The sequence below is a fragment of the Cyanistes caeruleus genome, chromosome 3 (genome assembly GCF_971803275.1).
Source record: "Cyanistes caeruleus chromosome 3, bCyaCae1.hap1.1, whole genome shotgun sequence".
Taxonomy (NCBI): Eukaryota; Metazoa; Chordata; class Aves; order Passeriformes; family Paridae; genus Cyanistes; species Cyanistes caeruleus.
Window position 1 is genome coordinate 102751745 of NC_141703.1, and position 16201 is coordinate 102767945.

Below are 16201 nucleotides of genomic sequence, written 5' to 3' on the forward strand. Positions count from 1 at the left end.
CAGACTAGGACTGCCAGAGCTACTGCAGACCTGACAGAGGAGACACAGTCTCATCTTCAATGTTCTCTCCACCTGCAAGGGGTAAAGTCCAAACTGAGCTTTGACAGGGTGGGAGTGTGACAATCCAGCTGGGCAACCATCCATGGAACATGACCTGTCCTCTCACCACACTGCTGTTCTCTGCCTGCGCTGTCCCCTGGGCTGTCAGGAGAGGGGAGGCTGTGCTGGTGTTTCTTACACAGCTTCAGGCTTGTTTGAAGTGGAGTGCTGATCTTTCCCAAGTGCCTTCTTCAGCTGACAGCTGCTCATGGCCCTCTCTGCACATGAAAACATCAGAATACAGTTACTAGGAAATAAATCTTTAAGTCTGAAGTGTAGAAAACAGCCATGTGAGAGGGGGTGGGAGGTACCAAGAAGATCATGAGATCCTGCCTAAAGTACTGATTCTAGCTTAGGGGTCCTCATCATAAGAAGGCTTTGGAGCTGCTGGAGTGAGCCCAGAGGAGGCCATGGAGATGCTTCAAGGGCTGGAGCCCCTCTGCTGTGGAGACAGGCAGAGAGAGCTGGTGTGTTTACCTGAAGAAAGCTCCAGAGAGACCTTGAAGCCCCTGCCGGTGTCTAAAGGAGCTCCATGACAGCTGAAGAGGGACTCAAGGGCATGGAGTGACATGACTAGGGGGGATGGCTTCAAACTGATGGAGGGCAGAGTTAGATGAGATATTGGGAAGAAGTTCTTCCTGTGAGGTTTGTGAGTCCCTGGCACAGGCTGGTCAGAGAAACTGTGGCTGCCCATCCCTGGAAGTGTTCAAGGCCAGGTTGGACAGCCCTTGGAGCAACAAGGTCTAGTGGAAGGTCTTTCCCATGGCAGAGTGGGTTAGAACTCGCTGAACTTTAAGGTTACTCCCAACCCAAACCATCCCATGATTCTGTGATTATTCCAAGCAGTGAAGGAGCAGGCCTTTCAGGCATAACAGACAGACCTCACTGGAATACACATTTGTCTTGCTGTGGGAAGAATGCATATCCACAGGCTGAATCCAGCCCCTCTGCTGTAGGCTTGTCTCTACCATTGGGCTCCTCTGAGCTTCTAGCCAAGTTTTCTCATCTTTAAGCACTTTTTCAATGCAGGGAACGAGGCTGAATTCTTCATTGAGCTGAAAGAACGTCCTAACTTCTGAGAGCATCCTCTTTGGAGCATGTGGCAAACCAGCTCTTGCCTCCAAGCCCTTCATGCTGTTAGCCAGCACAAAATATAATGCCTAATTAATGTAGATAATTTCCCTCAGCCTCAGATGTTCTGTGCATTTGGAGGGAAAGCAAAGAGCAAAGGCATAAAACATGCCCACCTCAATCCCACTTGTGTTGATATTCAGTATTGATATTGGTTCTTTGTCTTCCAGCTTTGTTTCTTAGTGAGCCACCCCAAAAGCACAGGCTTTGAGCAGTTTTCTCACCAGATAACTATGATGGAGCAGTGTTTTCCTCAGCCCTGTGCAAGTGTGACTCATGGAGACACAGAGCATGTGTCAGACAGCTGTTATCAGCTTCATTCCTAGCAGCAGGCAGCCACTCAAATCTGTGTGGTAATGAGATCTGGAGCTGACCAGGTGCTCTCCTGCTCCCACAGGGATCCAGACAGACATGGCAGTGGGGCAGAAAGCTCCATGTGAGTTGCTGCAGCTGAGTCTGCTCTCCCTCTCCTCATTTTTTAGGTGGAAGAGATGCAAAAACAGCTAAGTTAGGCTTGATTGCCCCACATAGTGATCTCTCCATTTTCAAGCCGCACCACTCATCCTGGCTCTGACTCATCACAGTTTTGCTTCCTCCAGACTGTGCTTGTCTCTTCTCCCTTGTTTGTAAGCAGCACAGCTCATTGAGAAAGAGTTCCCCCATCTCTGTCCCTGTAAGTGTTCAAGGCCAGATTGGACAGGGCTTGGAACAACTGGTCTGGTGGAAGGTGTTTCTGCCCATGGGAGGGAGTAGGAACAAGATGAACTTTAAGGTCTCTCCCAACTGTAACCCTTTCAATTCTCTCCAGTTTGGGGGGTGGACTGGGGTTACAGTGACACCTTTTGTTTGCTTCCTGGCTCAAGGGTTTGTTAAAGAATTCAGAGACTGCCTTTGAATTCAGAGACTGGGTAAAAAATCCCTCTGCTGTGAGTCAGGCTTTGCTTACCTGGAACATCAGATCATTGAAAGACTTATGGGACTGGTATCCCATGTTACCTGTTGAAGCATCTTCTCTCACAGAATAGTTGTGAGTGTCATGACTGAGCCTTGAGGGATGCCTGAATGCTTTGCAGGGTGAGCAGAAGAGTCATATCTTTGGCTCCTGGAGCATTATGGCCTCTGGCCATCATGTACCTTATCTCAGTCCTGAACATGTCTTCAGTAGTGGTAGTGAGGGCAGGTTGGAAACAGGATTGGGAGATGATTTATAATTCCATTTATTTCCATTGCTCCATATTTATATGATGTTGAGCCTGCATTTGTCTGTGTGTATCTGAGTTACAGACACCTAGAGCTTTTAGGATAAAAGGACGTTTATCATGTAAATGTCCCCTTTAATCTTTTCTCCTAAATGACCAAATTATCCAAGACTGAGTTTCAGTGGAAGTTTTGTTACTGGTTATTGAGTTTGATTTGGCCTGTGGCTTCAGGAATTCAGAGCAGATACAACAGCCCAGATTTCTTTATATTGTCAATTAAGTATTGTGTGTGCTGTGCTTTCCTGTACTAGGTAGCTGCAAAACTGCCCTTTTTCATCTGCTTCTTGGTGTATTTTGGCCTCCCAGGATTGTTTGAGTTTGCACAGAGTCACAGAGCAGTGTCTCTGCAGTCGGTGCCAAGCCAGCCATGGGAGACAGGAGCTCTCATGCTTCTTTCCAAAACAGCTTTAAAGCCCCTAAATCCCAGATCCCTCTCTGTAGAAGCAGATACCAACACACCTGGATGTGTGCGAGTTTCTGTATGTCTGGGAACCATCAAACAGTTAATTCCAGTTAGTGGAGATGTTTATCAGCAGGGCTGAGTGCAGGACAGCCTTCTGCAAAGCTCAGGGTTTGGAGGAGAAGCAGTCCACCAGCAGGGATGTGGCCTGTACAACCACGGAAGCAATTATTCCACTTACCTCAAAGCTCAGGAGTTAAGGGACATCTTGGAAGATGTCAGGCAGCAAGTTAAAAACTTGCTGAGTGCTTGCTTACACAGCACATAAACTGTGAATGTTGGTGGATATGAGGAAGTCTGACACTTGAGTTCAGACCTGTGCAGAGTAAGTTGAGCAGGTAATCCATGCCACCTCCAGTGGAAACAGATTGTCAGAAGTTATTGTATTATGCTCAAATTCCTCTGCAAACAATGATGATTCATTTCCCACTTAGGCTGCTGGCCTCTACCAGAGCAGGCTGGCAGGGTATTTTTCTGGCATACAGCTCAGCTGTTGCACTGGGGCAACTGAATTTGGACTACTCCATGTAAGGTTTCACATTCTCTTCCAAGCCTGGTGATGCCAACTGTTGAATCACCGATTTGGGTTGGAGGGGATCCTGAAGCTCATCCACTTCAGCCCCCTGCTATGGGCAGGGACATCTTCCAGTAATCCAGGTTGCTCCAAGCCCCGTCCAACCTGGTTTTAAGCACTTACAGGCACGGGGAAGCTACAGCTACTCACATGTCTGTATTAGCCTTTTCATGCCTGGGTTGTACCTCTTTGACTTTCCCTGTTCTGTGTGCTCTCACCCATGGTGATTTTGCCCACCCTCTGTGCCCCCAGACCTGCTGTCCTCTTGGAGTTTACTTTACCTCCTGAAACTTGGATTTATAATTATATTTATATTAATATTCCCTTTTATTTTGAAAATTTATTTCCAGGAGTTTCTTTTGGGCCACTGGCCTCTCTACATGGCCTGTTTGTGCTGTCAGGGTTAGGGTTACCAGGATTCGATCCCCCATGTCCTGGGAGCAGCTTTCCTGCCTTGAGAGCTGCAAAGAAATGTCCCCTTCCCTTCCCTTCCCTTCCCTTCCCTTCCCTTCCCTTCCCTTCCCTTCCCTTCCCTTCCCTTCCCTTCCCTTCCCTTCCCTTCCCTTCCCTTCCCTTCCCTTCCCTTCCCTTCCCTTCCCTTCCCTTCCCTTCCCTTCCCTTCCCTTCCCTTCCCTTCCCTTCCCTTCCCTTCCCTTCCCTTCCCTTCCCTTCCCTTCCCTTCCCTTCCCTTCCCTTCCCTTCCCTTCCCTTCCCTTCCCTTCCCTTCCCTTCCCTTCCCTTCCCTTCCCTTCCCTTCCCTTCCCTTCCCTTCCCTTCCCTTCCCTTCCCATTTCACTGAGCACCAAGGTGTGTTTCTGGCCCTGCAAACATGGTGAGGGGTGAAAAACAGCCTTGAGCTCTCTCCAAGAATACAGCAGCCACATCAAAGGGTTTCAAGCAGCTCGCTGTGTCCTCCTGTCCAAGCAGATCCTTTCCTGGCAGGAAAATCTAGCGGGGATTGTGCTTTCATGTTCCAAGATATTGTTCAGTTGGGATGGTTTTCTTCCCCTCTTCTTCTGCAAAGCAGAGGGCAGTTCCCAAGAGGGTGAGCACATCTGAGAGTGTCCCCCACTCTGCAGTTAAACAGTGACATATTGGGACAGGGCTGGGGTAAGTGTTTAAGAGGCTGAGAGAAACAGAAGCTATTGTTGTTGCAAAAGTTCAAGTTTCCAGCTTCCTCTTCCTCCACCTGTCAGGATGGAGTGCTGGGCATGCTCCCGGCACTGAGCACAAACTCAAACATGCCCTCTGGGCTCAGCAGTGTCACCGAGTCAGTCACCCAGAACCCCAGTGGCGGGGTGAATAGAAGGCACATCTGTCCGGGGGCAGTGGGGGGAGAAGGCTCATCGCTGCCAATGTGGGCTCTTTATCTCTTCTGCAAGGATCAAAGTGCTGAGGCCTTGGGAGCTGCTGTCTCGAGGTAAAATAGGGCATATGCACAAAGCAGTAGGTGCTGCTCTTCCCAAATTCCTCCAGCAAATTCCAGAGCAGACAGTGATGTTCGTAGAATCGGGGAATCACAGAGTGGTTTGGGTTGGAAAAGACCTTAAAGCTCATCCAGTTTCAACCCTCTGCCAGGGTCAGTGACACCCTCCACTAGACCAGGTTGTTTTAAGCCACATCCAACTTGTCCTTGAGCACTTACAGGGATGAGGCAGGCACAACTTCCCTAAGGCAGCCTGTGCCAGGGCCTTACCACCGTCACAGGGAAAAAAAATATCCCTAATATTCAATCTAACCCTGCTGTCTGACAGCTTTCTGCCCTAAAACCATTAAAAAAATAATAATTATTGAAATCCCTTAAAAATTAGTACTTCCCCAACCAGAAACACCAGCTCTGACTCGGGGTTCTTCTCCTGGCCGGGTCTTAAATTGCAGAATCCCAGAAGAGTTTGTGTTGGAAGAGACCTTTAAAGGTCATCCAGTCCAACTCCCGCCATGGGCAGGGATATCTTGGTGGCACCACTGCAGTCAAGGAGCAGTTTGTCATTTGAGAAACACTGGAAATGGCGCTAATAGAGCTGTATCCATGTGAGAAACTCCTTAGGAGGTGAGTGTCCTGGATCTTACTTGGTTAAAATGTGGATAAACATCCTAAACATTGATCAGAGGATTTTATTTAATTAAAATAAAGTACTCCTTCTGGTAAATACATTTGGCTGTCTGGGATCTGAGCAGTGGTCGTGGCTTTATCGATTGTCATATCATTAAATCAGGCGGAGAAAAAATAAATGATGGGCCTGAAGACCCTGAACATAAAGTTCAGTTGTCTGAAAATCTGTTAAGTTGCTGAGCATCTTGCAATGATTTAACAAAAATAAAAAAAAAAAAAAAAAAGCAATTCAGCTCCTAAATGAAATGTCAATGCATATTATGGTAGATGATGTGATACAAGTAATTCTCTCACTGGGCTCAGTGATGTGGCATTCCAGATGCTTATGATGATCTAGAAGAGAACTGAGCAGAAAAGTATTTGACTGATCCTAATACCTTTGCTCCAAGTTTGTAACCTAATCCCACAAGAGAGGCTCCAGCATCCTTCCTGTTGGATGCACAAATATTAAACAGGTTTGACTGCTGGACTAGGATATTTTCCGTTATTTTTGGTTTTTTAAGAATGAACGTATCATTATTCAGTATCTCCTTCCAGTGTGTCTGTAGAGAAAAAAGCCTTTCAGTGAGTTCATAGTTATTTTTCAGTGGTTCCAAAGTGCCTTGAGAATTCTAAAATCACAGGATAAGGAATGGCTTTGGTTGGAAGGGACCTTAAAGATCATCTAGTCCCAGCCCTTTTGCCATGGACAAGGACACCTCCCACTAGATTAGGTTGCTCCAAGACCTGTCCTACCTGGCCTTGGACACTTCAGGAATGAGGCAGCCACAGCTTCTCTGGGCAACCTGTGCCAGGGCCTCACCAACTTCAGAGGGAAGAACTTCTTCCCAATATCTGATGTAAATCTCCCATCTTTTAGTTTAAAACATCATCTTTTCATTTTAAATAAGGGTTGATGTCCTGTCCTTTGTCTCAGAGGGAAATGGTGAAGAGTTACACTGCAGGTCCCATTTATGAGAAAACAAATGTAACAGGAGAAAGGGGGTTAACTTCACACTGACATAATGCAGGGTTAGATTGTATACCGGGAAGAAATATCCATCCACATGGATATGATGGATGAGTACCCCATCCCTGGATGTGTTCAAGGACAGGTTGGATGGGGCTTGGAGCAACCTGGTCTAAGGGAAGATGTCCCTGGTTGTGACAGTGGGGTTGTAACTGGATGACCTTCAAGGTCACTTCCAGTCCAAACCCTCCCATAAAACGTTAAAATTCATGACAGATGAAATTAAGACTGACCCTTTGCAGCAAAGTAACCCAGGGGCTGGCAGAAGGTGACCAGGATGGTCTCTCTGCCCCTGTAATGTAAAATCATATAAATACTATGGTCAAGTGTAAATGGGCCTGATACTTTGCAAAACTACATTCATTAAACTCTACTGAGGATGTTAATCAGTGGTTGGTGTTGTGCATTAAGGCTTTTATTGCCAGACAAAAGTTCCCAGCCTGAAGGAGTTTGTGTGCCTCCATCCTGGCATAGCTGATACCTTCTTACCTGCAGTTTTGGTGTTGGGGTTACCTTGCCCCTTCTGGGTTCCTCTTTCAGGCTCCCTCTCCCTTGTTACCAAGATGCCTTTATTTCCTGGATTTTCTGTGCTTATTAGGCTGTCACAGTGACACACTGTAGGAAGGGGGTGGTGTGAATGTTACTGCTTTCAAAGGACTTTCAAATGGCCAAGTGAGTACAATGAAATTCAGAAATAATAGGCACGTTGGTCCACATCACTCTGAGAGACAAGAGGAAGGGGATTTGGCATCACAATGTCTGGGAAAGCAGTTGGGGTGAGTCGGGGGAGACAGTAAGATCTCTGCCATTGCAGCATCCTGACCAGCATCCTGAGTTCTGGTGCTGGTGGGAATGGCTCCTTAGGGTCTAGGGGAGTGAGAGTGGAGTTTGTTCCTGCAGTGGCAGCAAGTGAACAGTTTTCCAGCTGAGGGAGCAGCTCCTTGTGCCTGTGCAGAGGACATGGCACACATGGTAGCACAGATGGAGCTGTGGTGTGGATTTCTCCCCCAGGCAGTATCCTTCCAGCTGGAGCAGGGGATGGTGTGACCAGCAGTGGCCATGGGTCTGAGTCAGGCTTATCTTACCTTATCTCTGTTGTGAGTGCAAACACCTCTGTAAGTGGAGCTGCAAAAGGAGCTGATCTCTGAAGATAGCAATCTGCTATCCTCTGTGTGTCTGGGCACATCCGGCCTCACCAGGACAGAAAGCTCTGTGGCTGCACAGGGATATTTCTTCTTTCAGCATTCTGTTGTCTGAGAGCGCTCTTCAGGCAGCAGAACTGGCAACATGCTCCTGACATTCACTTGCAGGGATGTAGTACTGGCAGAAGGAGAAAGCATAAGGATATTTTCACAAATTCTTCATAGAAAAGGTTGTCCAGCGCTGGCACAGGCTGCCCAGGGCAGTGGTGGAATCCCCATCCCTGGAGGGATTTAACAGATGTGTGGATATAGCACTTGGAGACATAGGTTAGTGGTGAGATTGGCAGTGTTGGGGGAATGGTTGGACTCAAAGGCCTTAGAGGGGCTTTTCCAACCCAAATGATTACTGTGCCATACCCTGTGAGGGGGCCAAGGTTGCTCTTGTGCAACTCTGCAGATGAGTTTACTGGGCCACTGAATAATGCAGGAGCTGCAGCTTGACCAGTGTTAGCCATGTGCAGGGCTGCATAGATCCAAATCCCCATAAGACTGTAGGTGAATCATCCCTGCTCTCTGTCTGCTGGGTGGTTCTTCAGGTATTAAACTGCATAGAAAAAAGAAATAAAAATTTCATCTGGTGTGGATTCTGTGTGAAAATTTGTTCCTCAAGTGTCAAACTTCTTTGGACCAGGGTCCTGTTGTTGACCTGACAGTTCATTACCATTAAACTTTAAATTGTAACCCTGGTAAAGAAAGCATGAACCTTCTGTTGGTGCTATTATAGTGGTCACAGGCTCCTGAATCACAGCTGGGAGCTACAAGTGAAGGCTGCCAGTTTTGATTCTAGTCTTTCAGCTATTAGGTCTCTGTCCAAGTAAGTGATGAACAGTTCAGAGCATCCAGAACCACAGCACTAGTTCTCGTGTTTTTTTTCTGTCAAAAAAAGGGTGGTCACATTGTCCAGCCAGTCCCATTACCTGTGTGTATCATACCACCACTTGAGTCAGAGGAGTTCACCAACATGCTTCTGCTTAGAGCTTGGCTGAAGCCATCTGCCTGTTGGCTCTCAATCCCCAGTCTCTGTCAAATAAGGCAGGTGGTTCTACTGGAGAGGAATTTTTATTACAGGCTTTTTATTCAGATGATGTTTATCCGGCTGGTTTCTTCGGTCAGTGGGGTGAACTGTGTTCAGCTATGTTCAGAATATCAGACAAAGTTCAGGCAACCAGATATTGCTGGTTGGAAATAACTTTAGGATTATCATACCATAGCATTGAAAGGTTTGGTTGGGTGGGAGCTTCAAGACCATCTTCTGCCATGGGCAGGGACACCTTCCACTAGAGCAGGGTGCCAGAAGCCTTGTCCAGCCTGGTGTTGGACACTCCAAGGGATAAGACAGCCACAGCTTCTTTGGGCAACCTGTACCAGGGCCTCACCACCCTCACATCCAAAAATTTCTTCCTGATATCACATCCAACCCTGCCCTCTGTGAGTGGGAAGCCGTTCCCCCTTGTCCTGTCACTCCAAGCCCTTGTCCAAAGTCCCTGTCCAGGTCTTTTGGAGCCCCTTTAGACACTGACAGGGACTCTTAAGTTCTCCTAGAGTCTTCTCTCATTTAGGTTGAACACCCCAGGTGTCTCAGTGTATGAGTGTATTTGTTCCTTGGGATAAGTTTCTAGTGAAACCACTGTGAAGGTTTCCGAAGAGGTGGAGGGAGGTTGGCAAGACGCCCTGCGTATAGCTGTGAGTGTTCCCTCGACCAGCATTCCTGCTTTCCTTTTTTCTTTTTTTTTTTTCCAACTGTAAGAAGGGGAATATGGTTAATTTACCTCCTTTTTACTCATTCCATCCCAGCACTCTTAACCACCTGACAGCGTTGCCAACAGAGCAGACCAAGAGCAAGGAATTTGGAAAGGCTGTCTGAGTTCAGATGTTTACCTCTCCAATTTCTTAAAGCGATGATCTGACTTGTTCAGTGCACGTAAGCAGTCACACCTGAATTTGACTTCTTTGCCTGGAATGCTGGGTGGAATTTCAAGACTCTCAAGTGTGGTGCTTGCACAGGTGGAACATGGCTGGTGTGTTCACTCGTGTCTCTCCCAGCAAGGAGTTTAATGACATGTCTTCCCTGTTATACCAGTGTGGAGGATGCACTATGCAGGGACAGCCTCACACATAAGATGAAAAAGCCTTAATTTGTGAAAAGAGAAAAGGATAAACCAAGGGGCAGAGAACTGCTGACTCCTGCATGGTCCACCCTGCTTTCTAAAGCCTGACCCATGGCTGCCCTGTCTTGATGCAGCACTTTGCTCCTGCAAGAAAAATGGATTTGTAATCATGGATTTGGCTGTGTAGAAGGACCTTTTATACAGGCAGACAGTGGCAGGACAATGGGAAATGGCTTCAAACTGGCAGAGGAAAGATCTAGATTAGATATGGCAAAGAAGTTCTTCCTTGAGAGGGTTGTAAGGCCCTAGCACAGGTTGCTCAGAGGAGCTGTGGCAGCCCCATCCCTGCAAGTGTCCAAGGCAGCTTGAATGGGGCTTGGAGCAACCAGTTCTAGCAGAAGGTGTCCATGCCTTTGGCAGAGGGGATGGAACAAGATGGTCTGCAAGGTCCCTTCTAGCACAAACCCTTTTGTGAATCTTTCTATGATTCTATGACTTGAACATGCAGGGTTTAGAGTTTATCTCATTTAACTTGAGCACTGTAAAATTTGTGTCTCAGTTCTGAACTTCCCTTCTTCTTCGTGGTGTGGAGAGAACTATCATTCCATACTATCCGGTTTAGCAGAAAGTATCTGCTGCAAGAACCTGTCCCTTGCCATTATCTTGAAAAAGCTGAGAAAATTTTGGAGACATGAGGATAGTTTGGTTTCTACTATTTTTGGGGGTTGTCTTATTTGTTCTTATGCTGTATGAGAAAACTGCAAAGTATCTGCAGATCGCATGGGCTTTGGAGGTACACTGAACTGCTTCTGAAGCTTAATGGGTGCTTTGCAGCCAAAGGATTCAAATGTCATTGGAATTTGGGTTTGTCAGTTTTGCTGCTGATTGGTTCTTTGGGAATTTGACTGAACAGAATAAATAAACAAACAACACAGAAAACAAGATGTTGGCTTTGCAGCCTTTGAAGGGAGTGGGATGTCCATCACCTGGATGTTTGTTTAAGTTTGGTCACCTTTGAGAACTGTATTGAATCAATTTTATGTTGGGTCTTCTGTGCAGGAACAGCTGCCTGCACAGTAAAACATTCTGTGTTCCCTCATTAGCTCGGGGATGCTTGGGTGCTCTCTTCATGTCTGTTTCCTGACCATATCTCTTCCTTCCCCAGGTTGTTGGAAGAAGGCGCAGATGTGAACGCAAGGCACAAGCTTGGCTGGACAGCTCTCATGGTGGCAGCCATCAGCAGAAACTCCAGGTATGTGCATGTCACATCGTGGTGACTCACTTCTGCTTTTTCCTAAAGCCATACTGAGCTCTGTAGAGAGTTCCCATAAAGTTTGCGATGTGCTGTGGAGCTTAACGTAAGTGAGCTTGTCACTCACCTTATGCCCAGTACGTGGTGTGACAGATCAGGGCAGGCTGCTCCCCAGTCCTACAGATGTTACAGCTGAACTGATGGTGCCGTTCCACAGCAGCTCTCAGGTTTTGCCCATGGATGAGCCCATACTTGTGTGATGTCATTGTGGTGAGTACCCCACCAGCCAAAATCACTCCCATAAGAGCTCTCCCATCCCTTCTCACTAGTGAGGCTGTAGCTGGGGTTGAATGCTGTGCCCTTGCTCCACAGTTCCCATGATGATCACTCTGGCTTCTTGTAACCTTTTAAAGACACTCCTAAATATATTCAGTCTACAACTAAATTCAATTAGATTTTTTTTTATTTAAGGAAAAAAAAAAGAAAAAAAGAAATCCAATTTTGGAAAATGTGGGACAGACGGGAGAATGAGCTTTGATGTTACAACCTCTCAGGGATGCTTTACTTAGTCACAAGTTCATAAGCAAAAAAGCTTAATTACTTGGGAAAACACAGGATTAAAGCAGTGCACAATGGCTGAATATCCGCTCTCGGGTGACACTATTCCAGTCCATGTGCTGAGTTCGTGTGTGGTGCAAACTTTGATGTGTGCTATGACAAGCTGAAAGTCGTGACCTCCTCAGGGAGCTCCTTAAAACAGGCCCAGAGGTGGGGGCTTGCAAATGTTTGTTTAACTTTGATGTCCGAGCAGCAACGGGCCCTGTTATTTGCCTGTCCACGAAGGGATGGGCTTGGGAGCCTCCCACCTTTCCCAGTGGACAATGGTCAGCAGCAGAGTGTGACGACTGTTTACCATTCCAAGTGACTGGTGAAGCAGAACAGGACTTCCCGAGTTGCAAAGGCTAAGGGGAGACAGGGAGAAAGACTGTTCATGGGACAATAATTACCTAAAATCAGGCCTAAAATCAAGTGGAAATGCTAATGAAAACATCTTGACAGTAAAAAAATGTGTGGACCCCGGGCTGGTCCCTGCTGAGAGGGCAGAGCCATCACCACATCTGTCTTTGTTGTGTACCTGGCCAAAAGAAAAAAGGGCTTGGCTGTGTTGGGCAAATTCTGTTTATTTTTTCCCAAATTTTAGATGCATACTGACTTAAAGTGAAAATTAAGAAGACCTTGAATACCTGAAGCTTAGTGGAACTTGTCTCCATATAGCAGAAGAGTAGTTAGATACTGTTAGACTTGATGATCTTAAAGGTTTTTTCCCACCTTTATGACTGATTCTATCCTTTCTGGAGGTAAAGATAAATGCAGACAGACGCATTCCATATGTAACAGCTCCGGCATTGTGCTAGACAAGTTTTGGCCCTTGGTCCTCTTTCTACAATTGTAATGTTCACAGTGCAGAGTGGGAAATGCATTGAGCTGGTACATGACCCACAGAGAGTTTGAAATTCCTTACAAATTGTTTCCTAAAGGACCTAGTCCACAGGGTGAACTGTGGATCTGAAACTAGATGATGTGGCCAGGGTGTATGGGGAAGGGAGGAGTCAGAGGCACAAGGATGCAGGATGGTTTCGTTTGTAGAGTGTGTTCCCTCTGTAAAAGGTTATGCTCTAAATCTGCTTTCTCCAGACACATCAACTGATCTCAGAATCACAGGTTGGAAGGGACCTTGAAGATCATCCACTTCCACCCCTCTGCTCTGAGCAGGGACACCTTCCAACCTTGGACCAGGTTGCTCCAAGCCCCATCCAACCCAGCCTTGAACATTTTCAGGGATGGGGCTGCCACAGCTTCTCTGGGCAGCCTGTGCCTGGGCCTCACCACCCTCCCAATGTAGAATTGCTTCCCTTTTTAACCCTGCCCTCTGACAGTGTGAAGCCATCCCCACCCTGGTCCAATTGCTTGTGTAATCCACCCGATGTGATGGATTTGAAATTGTTACAACTTTTGATCCTCAGCCCCTCAGACCAGCAGCCTCTGGAGAGGTAAGCTGGGCTGTCCCTAGCTCAGAGATGGCTGAGGTGCAGCCAGCTGAGCAGGACCTGCAGGTACTGTTTGCCTGCAAAAAGATCAAGGTCATTCCAATGTTTAACTTACTGGCTCTCTCACCAGTTCCTCTTTCATGGCTGCTGATACCTGCACAGGTTCCTCAGCATGGTTTTGAAGGGCTGGGTTGCTGAGAACTGAAATGAGTGTTTTCAGCTAAGAAAAAGGAAGCCTTCATCCTCAGATTACTGCTTTTCCAAAGGTGTTTTCCAGAGCAGAACAACGTTTTCAGTCTCCATTGTGTGCTGGAGATTTCTGTGACCTGTCCTTTAGCTTTGTCATGTTTCCCTATTTCCACAGCCCTCTCTCTTCCAATTAGACAGCCCCAGTCCATCTGTTTAATTTAATTCCAGAGGCACTGCTTTAATGATTTCTGTCAGTTGCCATCACACTACTAAGATGAAATCCAGTGTGCTGGAAGGCAAGTTTGGGGTCCATCTTTTCTTTTTACAGCAAAACAGTGATCATCTTCCTCTTGGAAATGTCTTGTATCAAAAATGTGGGGAGGCATTAAGAAGCATTCTGCAATATTCCCATGGATAGACTATCTTGGATAGTCTCCAAGAGGAGACTGGTGTCTGCCTGGGAGGGGAGATAGAGTTGTGAGGGGAGTCTCTAGTGGAGACAGACATTTAGGGTTCCTTTCTTACATGACACAGAGTCAACATCCAAATTCTTTGGCTCCATGATGATACAGGTTGTCACTGGGTCGTGGGCTAAAGACACATCAGCTGTGACAATGTTTACAGCAGCAAACGAAGGTTTTCTGCTGTAATTCCCATTGCTGCAGGAATTACCATAGCATTGGCATATTTTTAGTATTTAAGCTTTAATTAAATGCATACTCAGAGCTCTGTGAGGTTTGTGCATTTGTTAAAATAAGCAATCAAGCTATCATAAATGAAACCCCAAAGCAGGTAGGACTTTAGCTGTATGTCTGTATTTTGTAGCATAGTGACTTTTGTTAAATCCAGTTATCAGCTACTACGGCTTTTATCATTTCCACAGAAATAAAGTGATGGTGAAATATCAAGTCATCTTCTCAGCCTCCTCTGAGGTAGAGAACTACTTGTGTGGTAGGGAAGACTAAGACACAGAGCAGCATGGAAAGTCTGAGTCTCCATGGGATAAGTTTGAGTAGTTCTAAAAATCACTGGAACCTGCTTCTGCTCCCATTCAACCACATTGGCACAACTCCTGAGCAGCAATTCTGAAGCTGGAGCATGAGTATGAATCTGATGTGGAGTGGCTGAGGAAGCTGGGAGCCTCAGCCTGGAGAAAAGGAGGCTCAGGGCAGCCTTCTCACTCTGTAAAACTCCCTGACAGGAGGGTGGAGCCAGATGTGGGTCAGTCTCTTCTTCCAGGTAACAAGGGACGGGGAAAAAAGGAAACAGCCTCAAATTGTGCCATGGGAGCTTGAGGTTGGCTATTAGGGAAAATTCCAAACCTGAAAATATTGTCAAGCCCTGGAAGAGACTGTCCAGGCCAGTGATGGGGTCACCGTCCCTGGGGGGATCTAAAAGTCATATGGATGTAGCACTCGTGGACAAAGTTTAGTGGTGACCTTGGTAGTACTGGGAGAATAGTTGGACTCAATTATCTCAGAGGGATTTTCCAACCTAAATGGTTCTGTGATTCTACGAGATTAGGGCTTCCAAAGTTTTCTTCATGGCTCAGGTGGTGGGGAGGAGCACCTGGTTGCATTCATAGGGATTCCTTTCTCAGAATCCAGTTCAAGTGCAGTTCAAGCCTGTGCAAGTGTCCATAATGGCTTTCAAAGTAGCAACAGCAGCAATACCCATGTTTTAATTGGGCAGAAGTGCTCCAGCCCTCAGAGCATAATTTTGTCCCCCTCTGGACTCACTCCAGTAGCTCCACATTGTTCTGATTTTGGGTGGCCCAGAGCTGGAGCCAGCACTGCAGGTGCAGAGGAGCAGAGAGTCAGAATTTCCCCATCGCTGCTGCCCATGCTGTGGGATCAGCCCAGGGCTTGGGTTTGTGAAAGCACACTGTCACACCATGTTTAGCTTTGTCTTTCTGATTCACTGGGGACTTCAGCCTCCAAATTCCTCTTGACTCTTCCCCACATCATCTACTCATCTTCATTTTCTTTTTGCAGCTTTGGCTTTCTACACACCCTTTCTTCTTCTTCTACCTTCCTCTTTGGGTCTGCATCTCTTTGAGTTTCTTAACCTTTGCTTCTCAACACCTTTCTTCATGAATGATCCATGTCAGGTGACTCTTCCCTGAGCCTCAGCTCTCCTTTTCCTTCTCTGCCTTTCTGTGTAGATCAAACGATCTGTGGGTCAGAGGTTCTACCATGGAACCAGAACTAGTAGGGCTTGGCCCAATGTGGCTTCATCTTATCCCTCGCCCTTCTCTGTTGGAGTCAGAGGCACAGAGTATGTGCCCTTATCTTTGATACCTGGCTCTGACATCCAAGAAAGCACCAAATTTTATATAAAACCATGAAAACAACTGTTAAATAGAAAAACTAAGAGTGTGAGTGTGTAAATTAGAGAGTTTTCTTAAGTCACTAGGTGACAAAGTTGAAGTCTAAGGTTTAAGCTAGTTTAGAGAACAAAAGACATGATGGAAGATTTAGGGTGTTGTCTCTTCTTCCTTCTTCTTTCTTCTTCATCTTCTTCTTACTAGAGGTTTTTGGGTAGTAGTAAGTGATTGTATAGAGAATGCCACAGTGCAGCACACAGGTGTTGGGTCATTGGGTCACTAAGAAAAATAATTGACTTGGCATTTGTTAATTGGATAAATAGACATATAAAAGACCTTGAAAAAGTTCTTTGTTAGCCATTTTGCACCTTTCTATCTTAGTGCATATAGCTCCTTGAACCTTGTATGTATGTAAAATAGATAAGAGAAGA

At 46.4% G+C, this 16201-nt stretch overlaps 1 protein-coding gene across 3 annotated transcripts in view; it reads left to right on the top strand.

The window, feature by feature from the left end:
- CLPB (ClpB family mitochondrial disaggregase) overlaps positions 1–16201 on the top strand; it is a 74711-nt gene that overhangs the window by 4748 nt on the left and 53762 nt on the right. For all 3 annotated transcript variants that reach the window (XR_015285169.1, XM_023944268.2, XM_023944276.2), the window contains exon 3: positions 11121–11207. Coding sequence is in view for 2 of the 3 variants with exons in the window: in XM_023944268.2 (XP_023800036.2) it covers positions 11121–11207 (87 nt within the window). In the remaining variant the exon portion in view is untranslated. The remainder of the gene's footprint in view (positions 1–11120; positions 11208–16201) is intronic.